A 22,118-nucleotide genomic window follows, 5' to 3' on the forward strand; every position below is an offset into this window, starting at 1 on the left:
TCTACTAGAGAACCATGCTGTTGGAATACGTGCAGAATGTGGTTGGACGTTGTTCTGCTGAAATAAACAAGACCTTCCCTGAAAGAGACGTTGTCTGGATGGCAGCACATGTTGCTCCAAAACCTGAATATATCATTCAGTATTAATGCTTCCTTCCAGATGTTCAAGCTACCCATGCCATGTGCACTAATGCATCCCTGTACCATCACAGATGCTGGCTTCAGAACTGAACTGATAACCATGTTTCTATCTGGTTTCTTCTTTGGAGAGTTTTAACAAACACCAGATTATTTATCATCACAACGTTCATATATCTGCAGATGGAGGTGATGTTAAAGCTCCAAGTGTCAGTAGAGCAGGAAGGAGAATTAACATGATTGTATGTAACAGTGGGGTCGAGCAAAGGTCTGTCACACTTCTGTTTAACAGAGTTACATGTCCGGGGGGTGGGGGGGGCAGAGGTCAGTGTTTGAGCACCGAGGCACTTCAGAAACCCTCCTCACGGATCAATAATTAGCAGCCTGGTGGATCATTGGTGGATCATGAAGCCAATGGGACGGGAAGGCGGTCCCGTCCTGCTCAGGCTCAGTCTGATCTCCGTCTCCAGCTCTCTGCACCCAACAGGATGTCCAGTTTAAAGGAGATATGCAGCGGATTACCGCTGGACCCTCTGCCCCCGAACCGGGGGAGAGACCCCAACGTACCGCACGCTCCGGTCCGGACCCCCAACCTCACCGCAGAGGAGGAGCGCGTGAGTCCAAATCTGCAGGCTTTCATCAACGTTTTACCTTAAAAAAACGAAACCTGTGATCCAGCTGCATCATATCACAGTTATTTTACTTTAAGGACCACCTGTGGACATTTAGACTTCTCACAGGAATGTAACTTTATTTCTGCACTTTTTATGCTGAAATAAGTAATGAGGATGTGAACGGGGTCTCGGCTCTCCTTCATGTCGGTATTATTCACGTCAGATGTGGAAGCAAACCAACATGATGCCATGCTGTTTTCTCTGATTGCATCACTCCTGTTTGCTCGTGTTTCCCCAGAAATTGATTTTTCTCAAAGGTCTTTGCGTGATGACCCAAACTGACTCGGACCAAAGGCTGTTTGTTTCAGAACATTATCATTTCGACATTCATTCATCTCCTCTCACCTGCTGTTGACGCCTCTCTCCTCTAGTTGGCGCTGAGAAACGCCCTTCGATATTTCCCCCCCTCCCACCACGCGACGCTCGCGCCCGAGTTTGCTCAAGAGCTGCGTCAGTACGGCCACATCTACATGTACCGCTTCCGTCCGGAGGTCCGGATGAGGTGAGGAAGCTCGACGGGATGTTCAGCTCCTAATATTTGAGTGATTTAAAGGACTCTGTCATAATCAGAGTTTTAAAAAGTCGAACCCAGACATGTTGAATCTGGATTTGATCATTTTGTGGGTCAAGTCATGGAAATCAGGGAAATCTGTTTGTAGCACGTTTCAATTTTAGTTGCCATTTATCAAAATGTCTTATTTTTATCACTTTATTTTTCCGTTTCCTGTAGTTGTGAGTTATTTTATCATCTTTTCGCTCTTTAACAACCTGCAGTCACTCAGTCAGGATGCTGTTGAAGATCTGTTGAGACTAAATGAAGACAGAAGCTAATTGTAAAGTTTGGTCTGTTTTTCGTTTAATAGACGTCATAAAAATTCATCTTTTTAATCAGTTTAGTCGTGAAAATCAGGAAAAAGTCTGAATTTGACCTTTTTTTATTTACAAAAACAGTTCAAACATTTTTAGCTATTATTTGTATTGCTATATTTTAATAAACCTGAACAAACACGCACATCCTGGAGAGGGATCCCAGTAAATAAGAGAAGTTCATCCACATCTCAAAGACACAACAGCTCAGAACAACATATTATTCACATGAAACTGAATGAATGCAGCTCATTGAGGTGAGAAAAAAAAGAAACCAATTATTATTAAACATGCAAATGCCGTCGAATTGAGTCCAGATTTGTGCAAAAATCACAAAAAGGAAACCAAAATGATTCCTGTTGATGTTGATACTTTGAATTATTCGAGTTTCTTCACATGAATAACAGAAACAGTTTAATGCACAGTTTCTGTAAAGTTGTGTTTTTTTTTGTATTTTGCACTTCAGAACTGCAAGTTTATGTTTTTGCATTTTGCATCTGCACATCAGGAGTTTTTGTGGTTTGCACTTCGGTGCAAACTGACATCCGAGCAGCAAACAGTGTTTTAAAAGACGTGTTGCAGAACATGAGCTTGTGACGTTGTGTGTTCGTTGAGCCGTGCTGCGATGTCCTTCCTCCGTTCCTCAGAGCGTTCCCCATCGATCAGTATCCCTGCCGAACACGCCAGGCCGCCTCTCTAATGCTCATGATCATGAACAACTTGGACCCGGCCGTCGCTCAGGTCGGATCTTCACACAGCTTTCCCGCTTCATTCATCGTCTCCATGGCAACTGATGTTTTTTTTGTTTTTTTTTATCCTGCAGTTTCCCCAAGAGCTCGTCACGTACGGAGGGAACGGACAGGTGTTCAGTAACTGGGCTCAGGTGAGTTCCCTCCTCTTGGACGGATGGACGCTCTCTCAACAGGTGAATGTTAATCACGCGTGTGTTTGTGCGGCTTCAGTTCCGCCTGGTGATGAACTACCTGAGCGAGATGACGGAGGAACAGACTCTGGTGATGTACAGCGGTCACCCCATGGGCCTGTTCCCCAGCCTGCCGTCCTCACCTCGCGCCGTCATCACCAACGGGATGGTAACCGCTCCGCTCACGTCTGGTGACGCGCTGCGAAGACGTAAACAGTCACCACGGGTTTCTTTGTTTCTGCTCCTCGCAGGTTATTCCGAACTATTCCTCCAGAGATCAGTACGAGAAGATGTTCGCTCTCGGTGTTTCCATGTAAGTCTTTGATTTGTTGGTGTTGGTTTTCTTCTTGGCTACAAAACTAAACCAGGAGGTGAAATCTGATCTGTTTTTGTGCGTTTCCAGGTACGGTCAGATGACAGCAGGAAGCTACTGCTACATCGGACCTCAGGGGATCGTTCACGGCACTCTGGTTTGTAGAAATGACGCCATCATATAAAACAATAAAGAATAACTCCGAAAAAAAACCTTCCTTTTCCATTTCCTTGCTGTTCTGGGTTCAGCTCACCGTGCTGAACGCCGGCCGGAGGTACCTGGGCTCCGGTGACCTGAGGGGGCGTGTCTTCGTGACCTCCGGCCTCGGCGGCATGAGCGGCGCTCAGGCTAAAGCTGCCGTCATCGCAGGCTGCGTTGGCGTGATCGCGGAGGTCAGCTGGCTTTTTTTTTTCCCCCATTTCAGTCATTTCCATGTTAACGCTCACTGCTGACTCAGCGGGAACGGAGGAAGTTGGTGAGGAGTTCGATGGGTTTGATTTGTGTGCAGGTGGACGAGGCTCCTCTGAGGAAGAGACACGAGCAGGGCTGGCTGATGGAGGTGACCAGCAGCATGGACCGGTGCATCAAACGCATCAGGTGACAGACAGGAAGAGACGGTGGCATGTTTAAACCTTTAGTGGTCTGACTGGTTCAGTGGGAGATATATCAGTCCATGTCTGGACCTTCTTAGGTAACAGAAAGCTTTGCGTAGGAGGGAAGAAGAACATGTGAACATCCTTTACTTAAAGGTTCAGTTTGTACATTTTAGGTGGATCTAGTGACAGAAATGGAATATAATACTCGTTATTGTGTTTTCATTAGTGTTTAATCACCTGAAACTAAGTCGTTGTGTTTCCGTTCCCTCTGAATGAACTCTTCATGTTTACATAGGGAGCAGATCCGCCTTGTTTCTACAGTAGCCCAGAAGGGACAAACCAAACACCGGACCTAGAGAAGCTCTTTCCGGCCTTTCACCAGCTCCACCGGAGATTCTCTTCCACTTTAAGTTGGTTGTAATCTGCCACCTCACCACTAGATGACACTAAATCCTACAGACTGCATGTTCTTCTGCTTCTCCAGGGTTCAAAACCAAAACAATAAGCTAAAAGACACTAAACAGCCAGAATGAGAACTGCGGAGAAACTGCAGCATCAGCTTTGTAAAATGGGCTCATCGCAACAACTGACTCATGTGATCTGTTTTTAATATGAAAATATCGATTAGAGTTGGTGCACCTGTGTGTACTTCCTACATCAATATCCCATCGGGGCGGGGCATCTAAACATGGCTCCGCCTCCTGGAAAAATCATCCTTTATCCCACAGAAAACGACCGCAGGAGAAACTGTCTGCTGTGACACTTGGTAATTAATAGTTTGTGTCCCACAGAGAGGCCAGGAGCTCCAAGACTGCCCTCAGTCTGGGTTACCATGGCAACATCGTGGACCTGTGGTGAGTGAAATCCTTCTGCAGCCCAGACGCCGTCCAGGTCTGCAGCCGCAGCCGGCGACACGCTCTCAGAGTCCTTTGTGTGCGCTCAGGGAGCGGCTGCTGCTGGAGTACGAGCGCACCGGAGAGCTGCTGGTGGATCTGGGCTCGGACCAGACCTCCCTCCACAACCCCTACAACGGGGGCTACTACCCGGTCCAGCTCAGCTTCCGGCAGGCCGGCCAGCTCATGGCGACGGATCCCGACCGGTTCAGAGCTGTCATCCAAGAGAGGTTGACTTAAAACAGAGTTTCTCAAAGTGTGTCACCGGATTTTATCCTTAAAAACATGGAGGAAGTGACGTGTTTTACTTCCTGTCTCAGCCTCCGAAGACACATAAAGGCCATCAACAAGCTGTCCGATGCAGGACTGTTCTTCTGGGACTACGGGAACGCCTTTCTGCTGGAGGCCCAGAGAGCTGGTAAATAACACACACACACACACACACACACACACACACACACACACACACACACACACACACACACACACACACACACACACACACACACACACAACATCATTCAGTGTGTGTTGTTTTTCTTTGCAGGTGCAGAAGTTGAAAAAGTTGGTGGAGGAGCGACAGAGTTTCGTTACCCTTCTTACGTTCAGCACATCATGGGGTCAGACGGCTTCTTTTCTTCATCCAGAGACCATTTACAAAACTATTTATATAATTAGAATATTGTCTCATAAATAGTAGCTTTACAAAATCATCTGAAATCATTTTAGGGGTTTCAGGTTTGTGTTTTTAAACTGCACAGCTTCGTGGAAGTTGAATTACAACACATGTACAGCAATAATTCATCCTGCAGAATTTACACAATTTCAAGAAAGTTACTTGATGGATTTGAATAAAAAAGGTTGAGGGATGTCCTGCTGAAACCAAAATTACAAACGTTAATTCAATTCAAGCAGAATTTTGTCCCTGAACCTGAATGTTATTGCAAATCTATCTAGAAGCCAAAGATGTTCAGTCACAGTTGAGAGCAGGAATCCTTCATCTGACGTCCAAGTTTAGAGATTTAAAAATATCCAAGAGGACGACAGGTTGTGAATTATGAGAATGAATCACATGTTCTTCTGTTTTTTCCGTATTATGCCATGGAACCGAGTTGTGATTTCTGTTTCTCCCGGCGCAGCGACATCTCGCCGCGTACACCGACGACATCGCCGTGACCGACGACATTGCTGCGACCGTCCTGGAGGAAATCAGCGCCCACGCGTCCGATTGTATCAAACAGCAGTACGACGACAACATCTGCTGGATCCGAGAGGAGGGAAAACACAAAACGGTCTGTTTACTGGGCCGCTGACACCACCGTGTTCTCTCAGTGTAAACCACACAGGTTAAAACATCTGGACGGGATTTCCTCTGCTGTGTTCTGTCTTGAAGGTTGTGGGATCACAAGCCAGGATCCTCTACTCGGACCAGAGAGGAAGAGTCGGCATTGCTTTGGCCGTCAACCGGGCCGTCGCTGATGGACGAGTCTCGGTAAGAAGATCAACTGTCCGCTGAGATTATTTTCACATTTACTGCCGTCTGCATGTTTTCAGTGTCTGTTGGTGTTTCTCCTGTTCAGGCTCCGGTGGTCATCAGCAGAGATCATCATGATGTCAGCGGCACCGACAGCCCCTTCAGAGAGACCTCCAATGTGTACGATGCTACGTGTTAATATACACACATTCATAAACTGACAGAAAGAAACGCTTCAAATCAGGTCCCAAAAATACAGAAATAATGGACATATTTATGACTGTGACAAACTATATCTCAAACAAATTTTAACACTTTCATGATGATTAAAAACCAGTATTTTTAACATGTTATTATAATATTTTTAAATGAAAACCTTCCAGACATATTGAGGCTGTTTCCACCTGATCGGATCACAAGAGGTCGGTTCTCACTTTTTATGCAAATGAGCAGAAACATGAGAGGAGGAGTTTAGGTGACGGGGATTCAACAAAACCAGACATCTTTGCTCACTGAAGCTTCGTGTGTCTGTTTGAAGTTTACGATGTATTTCACGTCTGTTAAATGTCTGAAAAGTCGAGTTTGTAATTCACAACCTGAACCGCCAGAACCTGACGTGTGTTTGGCTGCTGCTGATCGATGAACTGTGTGAAGGGGCGGCGGCTTATGGAGACAAATTGGGGCCAAAAGTTCAGTTAATTTAAAAAAGAAAAGAGATTGAAAAACTAAAATTTTAAACTTAAAGTTTAAGATTTGATCTTTAACTTTTAGTTCTAAATGTATTTTTCGGATGAACTAAACTTGTGGTCCAGATTAGTCTCCATGCAGTCAGAGGTTTCAAGGCTTGTTTTTATTTCCTCGTTCTTTTAAACTAGAACGACTTCAGGAGTGTTGAAAAGGAAACTTACAGCTCCCTCTGTGTCGTCCTTGCAGACATGGCGGTGCAGAACTTCGTGGGCGATGCGTTCAGAGGCGCCACATGGGTCGCCCTGCACAACGGCGGCGGCGTTGGCTGGTAGGGTCGACCGATTAAAGAGCTCGTAGTGACCTGTTTGAATCTTTTCTTTTTTAAATAATCCATCACTTAAGTCTGAGTGTTTATGACTCCGTCTGTCCTGCAGGGGTGAAGTCGTGAATGGAGGCTTCGGTTTGCTGCTGGACGGCTCAGAGGAGGCGGCGAAGAGAGCCGGTCTGATGCTCAGCTGGGACGTCTCCAACGGGGTGAGAGAGGAGCAGCTGGACGGACATCAGCCGCACGTCTTCACCGGTCTGACTACTGACTGGTGTGTGTGTGTGTGTGTGTGTGTGTGTGTGTGTGTGTGTGTGTGTGTGTGTGTGTGTGTGTGTGTGTGTGTGTGTGTGTACGCAGGTGGCTCGTCGCTGCTGGTCTGGAAACTCCAACGCCCTGGAGACCATCCAGCGCTCCATGGAGGAGAACCGGCAGCTGCGCGTCACCATGCCGTTCCCCGTGCAGGATGAGCTCGTGCTGGACCGCGCCCTGCAGGGCGAGCTAGCACGCTAGGCTAACAGCCACTCAGCAAAGGAAACCAGCAGCTGGAGTCAAATACAGTTCAACTAGTACGAAATACATAAAAAGCATTAATCTTACATTCAGTAAGTTATCTGCCGTAAAGACACAGACTGCAATAAAATGAAATATTTACCATATTATAGGCTGTTTTAATCATTTTATATTCATGATTTATATGCTGCTTACTAAAAAGCAAGAGTTATTTCTGTATGATTTATCTATAAAGACTAGTGAGTTTAAAATATCAGATAGGCTAAGATAGATTAAAAATGTCAACGTTGTTTATTATATGTTGTTAAAAAAGAAAACAAGGTGCAGTTCTTCACTTCCAAAGTAAAAAGCAGTTAAAGACCGAATCACCCTCAAACAGGAAGTTAAAGCCGCCAGAGTGACCAGATCCCAACAAACCACCGACGCTCAGAGGACGTCGAACATTTATACACGTTCACCCAACTCGGAAAATACAAAGTGAAAAATAGAGCGTGCCGGTTCCAGCTCTCGAAATACTCGTCCAGGAAACGTAAAAGAAAACTCGTTCTGGCAGCAAAGATGGAGACGGACGAACCTGCACACAGAAAAAAAGACCGATTTTAGAAAAACATCTGTCCTGCAGGATCACAATCATCTTCTCAATACGCAAGATCAAAATACAAAAATCATATCAAAGCTCAAAAAAGAGAAACATTCATGCAGTTTTTATCTGGAATTATATTTGTTGTTTGCTTTGGAAACTTAAATCTTCACCATTTAAAGGAAAATTATACCAAAATATTTGACGTGTTCAGTCTTGATCATTTCAAATATGAATCTAATTTGTTATGAAGTCATAAATGTGATTCTGCCGGCTTGTGTTCTTTAACTTAAAGATTGCAGTGTTCCCTTTTCTTTTCTTTTCTTGTAAATCCTCGGTCCTTGTTGAGCAGCAGAGTCGAAACGAGAAGCATCAGTTTGGTTTGAGCTTCTTCCTCCTCCTCATCCTCTGCACTCAGCTTACAGTTCACAGCTCCACCACTAGTTGGCGCCGCTGCGTCTCTTGTTCCACTGAACCTCTGGAGGATGTTGGAGCGTGTCGCCTTCCTCCCTCTCATCTTTCTTTCAGTTTGTGCAGCTGATTTCTGATCCTCCGTCACCTCGGCAGCACTTCGTCCAGTTCCCAGAATTAAACCATCTTCTCTGTGCCTGAGGAGAATATTTTTTATTTCTTAGAATATGTGAACTCTGTGAATTCTTGCACCCAGTGATGAAGATAAATCATCAGTGTTTTCATGAAAGCAGCAAACATGTCTTTTTGATCAGGAACGGTTGGAGCAGATCCTGAGGAGAGGTGGCTCGGTAGATGAGAATCTCCCAGCTGGTCCGATGAATCTCAGCCTCCTCTAATCACTCGTTCATCAGTGGAGACGAGTGAGAGCCAAATGTTTCGACCAGCACGAACAGACTATCAAACTTGGCAAAGAACTAGAAGAAACCCAGAAGCAGCTGGTTGATGAGAGGAGAACGATGACGCTGCTGGTGAAGAAGCAAAATGAGATAAAACATCAGAGTGGCAACCAGAGACATGAAGCTGACCGAACAAAGAGTCCGAGCCTTCAGCAGCAGCTGGAGACAGAAAGGAGGCGTCAGTCTGCAGTTATATCAGAGTACCAGGAGGAGATCCAGAGGCTGAAGGATGAACTACATGCAAACAGGGGATTCCACTCCAGCAAAGAAGATGCCATTAACCCTAACTATTACCCCTAATCCCTAGTCCCTAGTCCCTAGTCCCTAGTCCCTATCCGTAAACCCTAAACTCCAACCAAATGAAAATAAACAACCTTAACTTCATTTGTCCATTTTGTCTCATCACTCATGACTGTATAAACCTGAAGGCATTCATTTAACGATTAGCAGGTTCAACTTGGAATAACAAGAAAAACTCCAAAACTCTCTTCTGGCAAAACTTAAAAAGCCTTTATTCAGAAGACAATTTCACGGTGAAATTCTAGAAACAAGAACCGTGCTTGTGCATATTTCAACTGAACTGGGTTTCAACTCATGCGTAGCTGCACAAACAGCTTTTTTCCTTTGTTGTCTGGAATAAATTGTCTCGAAACAAGTTGAAAGTTTGTCTTGATATTAAAGTTGATTAGTGTTTTAACTGCATTTAAGTTGCTGTTTTTGCATAAAGATTGCACAAATTTAAAAAGATTTATTTGACAAAAACATCTACAATTTCTTAGGTTTTAAAGAGGCAGTCTGTTTAAAACATTAAAAAAATGAACTAATCCCAGAGTTCAAAAGAGACCCCACTGTCAAAGCAATACAAATATCTCCAATTATTGAATGTGGTGATGCTTCTGTGCAACAGCTGCAGAATCCAGTGAAATAACGGAGTTACAAACCGGCTGCAGTGTTTTTGATGGTTAACGTCACGTGTCCACCTCTGAAAGGTGCAGCATCATATTTCAGACATTCATTTCTGGCCCGAGCTTCTTGTACTTGTCTCTCCACTGGTCACCCCGCCGTGCGTCTTTACGCGTGGTTGTGCCTTTAAGAAAAATGTGACTGGTGAATGAACTTGAGCCTCTCCGCGCTGACGTCAGGGAGTTGGAGAGGTTGGTTTGCCCCACAGGAAGAGGAGCAGAACCCTGATGAGGACCAGACAGGGGAACTACAGCCCCAGACAGGGGAACTACAGCTATTTTCTTCCATTTCTTGCGTTTTTAAATCTGCTCACTTCCAACCGGCCTTCAGTTGGAACCGTTTGAAGTTATTAATGCCAACATAACGGTGTGCTCTCAGACCTCCGCCCTTCTCTGCGCACCGAGGAGCTTTTCTAAATTCCATACCTCGTTTTTCTTCTACGTTGTTAAAGAGTGAGTCGACATGCTCGACGGAGAAGCGCGACAGTCTCCCGGACACACGTGCATGAGCTGAGAGATGAAACTGGATCTCTTCTGATCTTCTGCACCGCCGTCGGCTCTCAGATTAAAATGAACCAGAACCCGGAGGAGCAGTCTGTGAATCCAATCAGCGCGCAGCACGGGACGGCGCGCGGCACCGACTCCAGCAGTCCGGGAAGCAGCTCGGGCTGCGACATCCCGCCGCCGCCTCCTTATTCCAAACTGGAGTTCAGGAGGAACGCAGTGACAGATGAGTACAAGATCACAGCTCAGGTCCTCGGCCTGGGCATCAACGGCAAGGTGCTCGAGTGTTACCGCAAGGAAACCGGAGAGAAATGCGCCCTGAAGGTTGGTCTGCTACTTTACCGTGTTATTTATTCCCTGTGATATTTACTGTTGAAGGCACGAGGCTGCTGTCACTGGACGGACAGAGAGCAGCCATCAATTATTCATCCCCCTCAGTCTTTGTGGTCTGCACCGTTTCCTGATGCCTCGCACCGGAGATCTGTGCAGAAATCGGAATCTTTGCTCTGCTTCATGTAAAGTGTAATATCCTGCAATTTATTTGCATGATTGATTATTGTATGTAAAACAGATGAACTACGAGTTCAGCCTTGGAGGGATGGAGCAGTAATCTGACAGCTAATCTGGCTGCCCAGACAGTGGATGTGTGTGACAGACAGTGATGAGCTGTCTGGACTCCACAGCTTCCTCTCTGTTTTGATGACTGCTGTGAGGACAATGATGTGCTTTGTTGACACTTTACAGAAGCATCTGACATTTAACAAAAGTACAAATCTGCTCTCATCGACTCAGCAGTGAGTTTTCAGGCCACAGTAAGTGTGCAGCTCTGGTAAGTGAACAAACAGCTGGCAGCGGGGTGCCAGCAAAGCTTCATGAAAACACAACCGGGACGAGCAGCGCCACAGACTCAATCTGAGGGAACTCAATCCAGACGGTATTTTGTGAGTTTAAACGCTTTGTTTCAGTTCTTCATTTCCGAGCCGTCCTCCTCCTCCGGCAGGCAGAATGCATCGTCACGTGCACAAAGATCTGGACTGAGATGACATCAGGATGCCGTCGGCTGCTCTCTCTGAAACCACTGCTGCAGCGCTGTGGTTTTAAAGACGCTGTTCAGATTAATTGGCTTTAATGGTGCTCTGAAAACAGAGTGACTTTTCATCTGCAAGTGAAATTCATGTAAATAAATGAATGTAAAACAGAAGCATTTGATTTTGCTGTGTTGGACAGATCCTGTACGACACTCCTAAAGCCCGGCGGGAGGTGGAGCTGCACTGGCGAGTGTCCGGAGGTCCCCACATCGTACGGATACTCAGCCTGTATGAGAACATGCACCAGGGGAAGAAGTGTCTGCTCATCGTGATGGAGTGGTGAGCTTCACTATCGGCGGTTTATTCTGGGACCTTCGAGGGGGGGAAATAACCACTAAAAATAGATTTCACCACCTGTTTTTATCTGTAATGTAGTTCAGCTTTGTGTTCATTTGTGAGTCTGAGAAAAGTGTTGAAGCTGAACACCAGAGAAACAAACTATATGGAGAAAATAACGTAACCGCTGATATTAATCATCTGAAACCTGTGAAAGATTCTCATCAAAACAAACCCAGAATTAAAAAATATGTAAGTCCAGCAGAACATGTTAAAAAACATTGGTGATGTACATATGTTTTTTTAATCTTATATTATTTTGGTTGCAATAACAAATGCATTTAATCTTATATTATTTTGGTTGCAATAACAAATGCATCCTTTCGGGGCCTTTTTTCACTGTTTCGGCACATTACTTTCCATTTTTTTCCAGTTTGGGCTGAATTTATTTTGTTTAATTGAATTAAACTGAATGTTAAAGTGAAAACAGTGGTGAAACATTTCAGAGGGATAACACGATAATAATCAGACAGCTGTCCATTCAAATAAAGACAGAGAGGTCACCAAGTTTGGGCCAATCAATGACCTGATAACACCGTCAGCTTATTTACATCTTATCTATTTGTATTTGATTCAATGATAACAATAATTTTCATTTGTAGAGCAGTTTTCTGAACTTCACAATAAAATAAGCCATTAAAAAAAACCCACCTGTAAATTCAAACAGGTCTAAAATCCAACTGCACGGTGATCCTATAGAAAAACCTTAAAACAAGTCAAAACGGTATCAAAGAAATAAAACCGGAGAGATTTTAAAGATGACTGCTGAGCTCGAACAGTAATCGAGACTGTAGAATAATCTCGGCATCGTTTTAAATATGCCGTATTTTGGAGATATTTCGAAGGTGATGAAACCGGGACTGCAGCAGCTTTATGATGTCTTCAAAACGTCCGTCAGAGATGATGTAAATGATGTCCGTTGTGTTTCGGGGTGGGTCGTCGGCCTCGGCTCGGCAGACCGGACTCATCCGAACAGTGAACGGGAACAATGAGCCGCTTTGTTATGAAACGGTGATTTCAGTGGAGAACCTGCCAAGAGAAGCTTCGCTGCCCCAGTTCTCACGTCTTTGTCCGTGTCGTCCTCAGCATGGAGGGAGGGGAGCTGTTCAGTCGCATCCAGGCCCGAGGGGACCAGGCCTTCACCGAGAGAGGTGGGTGACGGCTCTCGTCCTGCACTGTGAATGTTCTGGTCTCTGTTCTGTGATCTGTGCTATCATTTCTGCGTCACGTGTGTCCATCAGAGGTGTCGGAGATCATGCGTGACATCGGCTCGGCCATCGAGTTCCTCCACCTCATGGACATCGCTCACAGAGACGTGAAGGTACCGCCGCCGTCACAATACAACTCTCCTCACCGAGATTATCAGGAAGACTCTCTGTGTTGATATTTGTTTGTTCCTTCTCGCTGCAGCCTGAGAACCTTCTGTACACGACCAAGCAGAGCAACGCTACTCTCAAACTCACCGACTTCGGCTTCGCCAAGGAGACGACGCTGCACAACTCCCTCCAAACTCCCTGTTACACTCCCTATTATGTCGGTGAGTGTTGAAGTGTGGCAGCAGGAGCTGGAGGTGCACTGCGTTCAGAACCGGATCCTTAACGGGCTTTTAGGGTTGTCGGACTCGTGAACACCTGGAAGAAAGTTCAAACGTTCCCGTTGCCTTGGCGATGAAGTGTTTAGATTTTGGAGGTTAAAGCTAAAGGTGACGGTGACGGTGAGGTAATACCTCAGTAACATCTTGAGGGACCTTTTTTTTTTATTTGGCACAAACATTCTCTTGGACGCAATAGAGTACAGATTTTGGTAATCGAAGGTCAAAGGTCACGGCCGATATGACCTCCCGTCCGTCCTTATCTGCTCTTTCCATCCTATCTCGGGAACGCCATGAGAGAATTTCTTCAAATTTGGCACAAACATTCACTCGGACTCAAGGATAAACTGATAAGATTTTGGGGGTCAAAGGTCACTGCCAGTTCAATACCATATACAACCACTGGGCGGTAATTCCAGTGTTTTTTTCTGTATCTTTTTGTCCATTCAGCACCAGAAGTGCTCGGGCCGGAGAAGTATGACAACTCGTGTGACATGTGGTCTCTGGGCGTAATCATGTACATTCTGTAGGTATCCTGCATTTTGAGTCAACTTAATGAGATGATTATAATAACTATTAATCCGCTGCATTGGTTGAATAAGACGCCAACCTGTAGCCGTCTTGTCTCCTCTGTTGTCCAGGCTGTGTGGGTTTCCTCCATTTTACTCCAACACCGGTCAGGCCATCTCGCCCGGCATGAAGCAGAGGATCCGGCTGGGCCAATACGAGTTTCCCAACCCCGAATGGGCTGACGTGTCCGAGGAAGGTCAGACTGTGGACACACAACACACAACTTTAGATTAATCTATTTATATACCCATTTAATCCTGAACACCGGAGCCAATCCCAGCTGACTTTGGGTGAAGGCGGGACCCTGCAGAGGGGCAACACGGAAAGACAGAAATCTCATATCTACACCTACGATCAATTTATTATGACCAACTAACCTGACTGGATCATGAAAACTGTATTACAACCCTGTTTCTAACAAAGTTTGGACGCTGATAAAAACAGCAATAAATACAGAATGTGATGATTTGCAACCGACATTTAATAGAAAATAGACCGAAGACAAAATATAAAATGTTGAAATTGAGAAATGTTATTGTGTTATTAAAAATGTATGCTTATTTTGAATTTAATGCCAGCAACACGTTTGAAAAAAAAACCCGTTGGACAGCGGCATGTTTCCCAGTGTGCTGCATCATTTCTTCTTTTAACAACATGTAAACGTAAACGTTGGGGACCTCAGGAGCCCAGTTGCGGGAGTTTTGAAAGTGAAATGTGGTCCCATTCTTGCCTGATATAGAATTTCAGCTTCTAAACATGTTTTTATTTACATTTTACATAGCAGCCCAACTTTTTTTAAACAAAAGTTGTATTTTAGATGCACTTCGCCGAAGTCCTGCTGGGTTGTTTAATTTAGTGTTTTTCTACGTCCCCTGCAGCCAAACAGCTGATCGTTCAGTTACTGAAGACGGACCCGAGTGAGAGGATGACCATCGGACAGTTCATGAACCATCCTTGGATCAGTGTAGGTGAACCTCTGTAAGCTCTGTACCTGCACACCTGTAAGCTCTGTATTCATGGATGTTTTCACACCACAGCAGTCGATGGTCGTCCCTCCAACGCCTCTGCACACGTCACGTGTTTTGACCGAGGACAAGGAGCTGTGGGACGACGTGAAGGTAAGACACGCTGTTATGAATGTCTGTTTCCTGAATGTGGCCACAAGATGGCAGCGAAGCACCAAAATCAGATTCACAGCACTGAACGTTTGTGTTCCTCCGACAGGAGGAAATGACCAGCGCTCTGGCCACCATGCGCGTGGACTACGACCAAGTGAAGATCAAAGACCTGGACACGTCCAACAACCCCCTGCTGAATAAGAGACGCAAGAGGCCGGTGCCGGGAGGATCAGACAGAGCAGAGGACGCTGACGGCGGAGACACAGGAGGAGGAAGAGGGGTGGGTAATACTCACAGAGACGTTACGTTTTCTGAGGAACATGAGAAAATGATGATCGGACAGAAGTAACGTCAGAGTAAGCAATATTTTCCCATCTACATATCACTTATTGTACTGATTTGTTCTTTGTGTAACTGCACTCAATAGTCTAAAGGATGTCCTTTATTTTGACCTGTTTACCACTTTAACAAATTTGAATAAAAGTTTCTTTTTTATGTTTTAAAACTGCGTTGTGTGGAACATTTGACATTGAGAGAGTTTATGGGGTTTGATGCAGAGATTCGAGGCAGTGTGAGGAAAGAAAGACAATATAAGGAAGTCATAAAATTTATTTATTTTGCAAGATAATGTATAACTAATAAGACTTTTATTATAGTTAATTATGCGGTTATTGTGACATGCACAATGAAAAAAGGTTTTTAAATCATGAGAGGTCAACGTGTAATCTATCAACTCCTACCAGGCATTTCCACTCACTCTAAACTTCTTCCTCTGTAAGACTCTATCAAGCCATTAATGCTGCCTGCTGCTATAAATATCTCTTACAGAAGAAAACACGTGAATTTTAAATGTGCAAAAACTCACATGCACTTGTGAAACCGATTCTTTGCAGATGGGAAACAATTACGATAACTATCGATATGGCTTTAAACCAAATAACATCTAATGTTAATGTCTACAAGTCAAAAGAGAGATATACTGTTCGACGATTCAATATACTGTCTAACCATTTTTTATTATTCTAAAGACTAATCGCAGAATTTCTGTGTAAAACTTTAATACCAATTGTAACTTAATGTAGTAGAGTTTTTTTTTAACTTCACTACATTAAGTTACAACTGGTGTTAAAGTTTTGGTATTAAAGTCAAAATTTACCTCTGAAATGTTGCAAAGTTGAAACCTAATGTTAATGTAATGTAAACACTGGAACAGGTTAAAATTTCTAAAGACATTTTGGGTGTGCTTGAACCCTGTTTCCTATCGATCCAAAGAATCCCCAGGAAAAACAAAGTCTGTGTGGAAGTTATGATAAACGGAAACAGTGAATAGCTCACCACATGGTGGCGGTATTGAGGTCATATTTTCACAGACTTAGGGGAATCCCAGAGTTATTAGTTCTCCCAAGTGTAACATCATTTCTTATAAGACAGTTTGAAATATTGCAAAAGCCAAAAATAATAAATTTCTTAGTAATTTTGAAGGGTTGCTACTTTTTGGGGATTTGTACGAAGACGCTACGATGAATTTCTAAGAAAAGTCACAGGACACTTTTCCCAACGGGGTCACACCATATGCTGGAATTTGGTGCATGTCGTCTCAAAGCTGCTGGAGTTGTTACAGGGTACAATTTTTGAATAGTAATAGTTGTCCCGTGCAATGTCATCAACTGAGTTGCATGCTGGGAAAGAGCTATAATTTATTCACAGTGCATCACGCTGTACATATGATTAACAAATAACCTGTGCTAACGACCGTACAATGTACACCGCTGTTCATCTGGTTTCTAAAAGCCACAGTGAGCTCGTTGTGTCCACAGATTTGCATGATTACACTCTGTGATGGAAATACTGCCATTTAAACTGGTTACGGTCAGGAAGTGTGGATGTGTTCAGTGGATGCATTTATAAAGGATGAAAGGTTGAAGCGGTCGTAGTGAGCAGGAGAAAACACACACAGGTGCTGCGATGGCGTACGGTTCGACTGCTGGATGTCATGTGATGAGTGACCTGCTCACCATCCGAGAGAAAGGCCTCCTCACCGGTCTGCTCGAGCCTCGCTGTAAGGTCAGCTCCCTTTACATTACAACATATGAGGAATGAATGGAACTGGAGTAGATAACAGTGACGATAAATGTGGAGGTAAAACACATCGCCTTCATCTGTTCAGTTAAACACAAAGATGATATTAATGTAGTAACTTGTTGTAATCTGAATCTGCTATTTTCATTTAGTTTGTTTTAATGTTATCAGTAGCAGCTGTCAGACGAGGCCTGCTGGATCAATGAGCTTTCTGTTTTACTTTTACAGTTACAGATGTTTGTTCTTCCTGCAGGGTACGAGCAAAATCTAAAACAGCAAATAGTTTTAGATGTGTCACTTATTTAAAGAGCTTAATTAGAGAACGCAGGTAAAAAATGGAAATATAAAAAGTGAACAAATGGGTTAATGCAGTAAACATAAAATAAAGGTCAAACACAATGAAAACATTGTAATAATATTATATAAGACCAAATCCATGATAATTCTGTTTATTTTTATTTACTCAGCCATAGGAGTGTGATTTTATAAGATTTACTTTTATTTTTCAGCGATGTCTTTATTCCCTAAATGATGAAAAAACGTCCCTGTTTGTTGAGAAACTTAGAGGTACAGCGCTGGAAAAGTGAGTCCATCTGTTTTGTGAACAACTGATGAGACTCTGAGTGAAAAGTGAACACATCAACCCAGATTCTTGGGTGATGTAATAAAACGTTTTGATCTCCTGCAGCTGAAGATTTGACAGTTAAAGTGGATCACTCCCCAACGAGGTCGCCGGTCTCTCTGAGGATCCGCCTCTCTGCTGTTGTAGTTCTCTAGACGAAGCCGGGACGTCTCGAGGGTTATTCTCAGTTACGCAACATGCGAGCAGCTTTTAGAAGAAAAATCTGATGTCAGAAAAAGATGCTTAAGAAAACTCTTATCAGGACCTCCTTCACATTTTTGTCCTTATGTCAACATTAGGACAAAAGTAAAGAAAAGGAGCATGACAGCTTTGTAGGCTTTAATGCAGTAGGAATGAACGTTTACATTCCAGGTGATGTTTATTGGAGGAGCTGTAATCTGTATTTGTTGTGTTTTAGCTGATTAAAACTACAGTAGCACAGATCCTACAGGCCGAAGCTGCCGAGGGTGAGCGTCCACGCTGGAGCTGTTTGCACTGCGGCGTCCTGTGTCTCACTGAGGACGAGTCACTGCAGTCCTACTTCCTGCGTCTCTACTGCGTCGAGGTAAAAGGAACTACAGAGTCACTCCGATCACAAACCTACACAGCACTTCCCTCAGTGAAGGGACAGGTCATTTTGTCCTGCAGTGTCTCAGTTGCATGCATGAAACAGCTGCAACAGCAGTGTTGCTGTTTCCTTTGGTAACAATGAGACATGTTATCTGGACGGGAGTGTCCGCGTGTCCCTGATAGCTCTTCACTCCTTTTCTTTCTGTCCTTCCCTTGAACGCAGCGTTCACAGTTACTGTGGGAGCAGGAGTTGTACGTCCCGTTCAAGTACACGGCAGCTCGCGCGTTCTTCCACACGTTCCCTGCAGACGTGAGTGACCCTGTTTGAGTATCTGAGCGTGCTTCAGGCTCTGTGCAGAGTTACAACCCTGTTTAAGATAAGTTGGGACGCTGTGTCAAAGTACATAAGCTTGTTTTTTTTAGCCTCATGCTTTTCCAGTTGTCCAGCCTTTGGTTGTCCCCGTCTCCAGACATGTTGCTGCCATCAAATTCAGTTCAATTCAAATTGTTTAGGCCTTTATTCCAGCAGTTATGTATTGTTTTGTTTTTTTACTGTTATTGATTCGTCTTGATTAGTGAAGTTTTGAGTACTTTCTGTCATGTTTTGTTGCGCTTCAGTGTTGTCAGTGTTTTTAAATGTTTGTCACGATAGAAGTCTTCTTCACCTGCAAAACAAATCGACCTACAGGCACAAATAAAGAAACCTGAACCTGAGATTCACCTGTATTCTTCATGAAACAATACAGATTTCTCAGTTTTAACATTTGATATGTCATCTCCGGTCCATTTTCAGTTAAATACGGGTTAATGGGATTTGCAAATCATTGCATCTGGTTTTTATTAATTTACATTTCACACAGCATCCCAACTTCTTCAGAAACAGGGTTTTACTTTTGAGTTGGTTCAGGCTGGATTCAGATTTGCTGTGTTTCCACAGGGACACCATGTCGGCCTCAACTTTGCAAATAAAATGGAAGCAGAGGAATTTCATCTGGCAGTGGAGGCTGCACACGGTTAGAAAAACAACAAACAGACGACTTATGTCTGTCATCACACATTAAACCTGTTTGGCCTCATCAGAGGCTGCCGTCACCTTTCACTGCTGTCACGTCTCCAATCGGTCATCATTTACCTCCTCTGTTTGCAGAGAAGACGGCCAGCAGGATTCAAATGATGAAAACAGCTAGAAACTCAATAACTGACCCACCTGATTCAGGGTAAGACAAATATTTCCGCTACGTAGCTGAAAAGTGGAAGAAAGCGCAACGTATTAAAGATGGTTCGTTTATGTTCTCTAAAGAATTAAACTAATTACCAGTTTGGATGAGGAGAAACATTTCGTCGTGGATGAACCGTCCACCACATCTCCAACCACATGTCCAGTGAGTCCTAATATAAATATACATACAGTGAAACGGTAATGAGCCAGAATATAAAGTCCGACAGGCTGAACTTCACACGTTGTATCTGCTGATCTGAAGGATCTGGACCCGGCGATGAGGAGGCTGCTGAAGCAGGCGAGACTCACCGAGGATGACCTAAGACACAAAGACGTCGCCCAGGCCGTCGACTGCATCATCGAGCAGTTTGGAGGCCTGAAGGCTGTTCGGGGAGAGCTGAGGAGCAGAGGTACTTCAGCTCGGAGGGGGTCGTGAAGTGCAGGCTGCTTTTATTTTGTTTTCTCAATCTTTATTTTATGCTTCAAACACTTCAGGCTGCGTTCTGCCATGTTTGACAGGCCTGGCCTCCCAGACGTTACCCAGAGCTGCAAGATCATCTCTCTCCCTCGCTCTGAAGAAAGGTCCTTTGCCGGCGGTTCCCTCCATCAGAGAAAGCAGCAGCGCCTCCCAGCAGACACCGCCGGGCTCGGACTCATCAGACCGGGCTCAGGTTGGACCTCGGAGTCCTTTTCCTCCACCTGTTACAGAGAGGATCAAAAAGAGTGCAAGTTTCAAACATGTAAGAGGACCGGCTCTCTGCGAACGTCCCTCCTGTCTGCATGGTTTGGACTTAATAAAGGTTTTCTGTGTTGTTAGGTGGGCTCATCGACAGCAGCAGAGAGTGGTGACCTCATCCTGACGGCACTGAAAGAAGTATTCAGACAGAAGCAGATGTTCCAGTGAAGCACAAGTCAACATGGAAGTCACAGATACTCACAAAGAAGCCCAGAGCTGGAAAACACCTTTAGAAAACATCAGTACATTATTTTTGTGTTCATGGAGATATACCAGATTTGAACTACGAGTACAATTCAATGACCTCATTTATCTGTACAGTACAATAGTGTTGTCACCAAGGTCAACAAATACTACATTTAAGTAAGTTACAAAACACTGTATGTTTGGAATAAGATTCATAATTACTGCACTGTTGGTCAAACCACAAGAAACTCCCTGTTAAGAGCTGAAACTTCTCCGCTCGACATTGTTCCAGTTGTTTATGTTCTTCCAGCTGTGGAACCAGGAAACTAAAATAAAAGTTCAAAAGCTGCATTGGGAGTTCAGTGTTTGGGAATATTCATCATGTAAACACTTAATGACACAAGGTCAAACAGAAAGCTTTCAGGTGGTGCAGGAAGTATGAAGATCTTTGACTCAAGCAACACAGCAAGGAAAAAACTAAATCCATTACAAGTATACGTGCTGCATGAAATATATGTATGTATATCACTTTCCTCATCTGATGGTTCATAATCAGTCCCGTTATAATCTGAATTGACCTCAACATGGTCTTCATCTTCAGACACATCCTCCTCTATTTCACTGTCGTGATCAAGGATGTTCTCCAGAGCCTCCAGGGCGGTCATCCTTTAGTTTCTGTTGCTCATGTTGTCCTACAGTAAGCTGCTGAGTTGGATCTGCAGAGTGTATAGTTGGTAGGACTCCTAAGACACCATCTTGTATGTTTCGGTCCTCTCCTGCTAAGTGTGGGTGGAGGTTTCCCGCTGGAAAAAAAAAAGGTTCCTGTCAAAATAGTATCTGTATTTCTCACACAGGTGGTAGTTAGAGTGTGTGTGTGTGTGTGTGTGTGTGTGTGTGTGTGTGTGTGTGTGTGTGTGTGTGTGTGTGTGTGTGTGTGTGTGTGTGTGTGTGTGTGTGTGTGTGTGTGTGTGTGTGTGACATTTTCTAAGAAAGAAACAGTCTGAACTTGACTCTTTGACTCCTTACAGCCTCCACTTTCACTGTCGGGTCAAATTGACCTGAACATCATATCTGTAATATAAACCTGCACCGAGTTTTTTTTTTTAACGTTGATTACATTAATTAAGGGAAGCAGAAGTTTGATACAGAAAGAGTACTTTAAAATATTTTTTCTAGATTTTCAAACTTCGAAGCGGGTCAATTTGACCCGCAACATAACAGGAGGGTTAATAATTATAATAATAATTATAATAATAATAATAATAATAATAATAAACTTTATTCATACAGAACTTTTCAAAACAAAGTTACAAAGTGCTTTACATTGTATTTCCAGAAATAAAACATTACAGCACTGAGGCAACTAAAACCAGGGCAGAAATAATATAAAATCCCCAACAAATAAATAAATAAGACAACAGTAACAATTAATAATAAAACTGATAAGAAATGTTAGACATCTTTGACTTTTTCTCATATCTTTGAGTCTTGCTGAGATATTAGATCATTAGAACTTTTATTAAATGCATGTGAGAAGTTTACAGGAGAACATCACTATTCGGTGAAGCTGTTAAGTACATCTGAAATGTGACTCCGATTACAAAATGATTTTTGTGAGAAGCCAAAAACATTTAAATATTTGTTTTAATCTTTAACAATGTGTTGTATTTTAAAAGATTTCTATAATATC

General features: G+C 43.7%; 3 protein-coding genes across 4 annotated transcripts; all 3 read left to right on the forward strand.

Moving 5' to 3' along the window:
- The first annotated feature begins 609 nt into the window (after positions 1–609).
- Positions 610–7,544, forward strand: uroc1 (urocanate hydratase 1). The gene is made up of 19 exons (XM_069707659.1): positions 610–751; positions 1,183–1,313; positions 2,326–2,419; positions 2,502–2,561; positions 2,641–2,769; positions 2,852–2,913; positions 3,004–3,070; positions 3,162–3,305; positions 3,422–3,510; positions 4,301–4,363; positions 4,453–4,632; positions 4,723–4,820; positions 4,950–5,054; positions 5,561–5,694; positions 5,796–5,894; positions 5,983–6,068; positions 6,787–6,891; positions 6,998–7,097; positions 7,246–7,544. Exons 1-19 carry the CDS (start codon positions 626–628, stop codon positions 7,396–7,398), a joined length of 2,025 nt encoding a protein of 674 aa, XP_069563760.1. The 5' UTR covers positions 610–625; the 3' UTR covers positions 7,399–7,544.
- Positions 7,545–10,024: 2,480 nt separating this feature from the next.
- On the forward strand, positions 10,025–15,521 carry LOC138626157 (MAP kinase-activated protein kinase 2-like). 2 transcript variants are annotated; one of them, XM_069707636.1, is made up of 10 exons: positions 10,025–10,637; positions 11,541–11,680; positions 12,824–12,888; positions 12,979–13,058; positions 13,148–13,274; positions 13,779–13,854; positions 13,970–14,094; positions 14,777–14,862; positions 14,939–15,016; positions 15,123–15,521. In XM_069707636.1, the coding sequence occupies exons 1-10, from the start codon at positions 10,380–10,382 to the stop codon at positions 15,363–15,365; spliced, it is 1,278 nt and encodes a 425-aa protein (XP_069563737.1). In that variant the 5' UTR covers positions 10,025–10,379; the 3' UTR covers positions 15,366–15,521. The 2 variants fall into 2 exon arrangements, with proteins under 2 accessions (XP_069563737.1, XP_069563727.1); XM_069707626.1 differs by having other exon boundaries at positions 10,027–10,637; positions 14,936–15,016.
- Positions 15,522–15,608: 87 nt separating this feature from the next.
- Positions 15,609–21,076, forward strand: LOC138626169 (actin nucleation-promoting factor WASL). The gene is made up of 9 exons (XM_069707648.1): positions 15,609–17,080; positions 18,136–18,282; positions 18,511–18,597; positions 19,225–19,300; positions 19,435–19,504; positions 19,588–19,669; positions 19,769–19,916; positions 20,026–20,246; positions 20,324–21,076. Exons 1-9 carry the CDS (start codon positions 16,982–16,984, stop codon positions 20,408–20,410), a joined length of 1,017 nt encoding a protein of 338 aa, XP_069563749.1. The 5' UTR covers positions 15,609–16,981; the 3' UTR covers positions 20,411–21,076.
- The last annotated feature ends 1,042 nt before the right edge of the window (positions 21,077–22,118 follow it).

Source organism: Brachyistius frenatus, unplaced genomic scaffold, assembly GCF_029030835.1.
Source record: "Brachyistius frenatus isolate BFR_SWC_R1_liver_20210118 unplaced genomic scaffold, ASM2903083v1 Contig_4, whole genome shotgun sequence".
NCBI lineage: Eukaryota > Metazoa > Chordata > Actinopteri > Embiotocidae > Brachyistius > Brachyistius frenatus.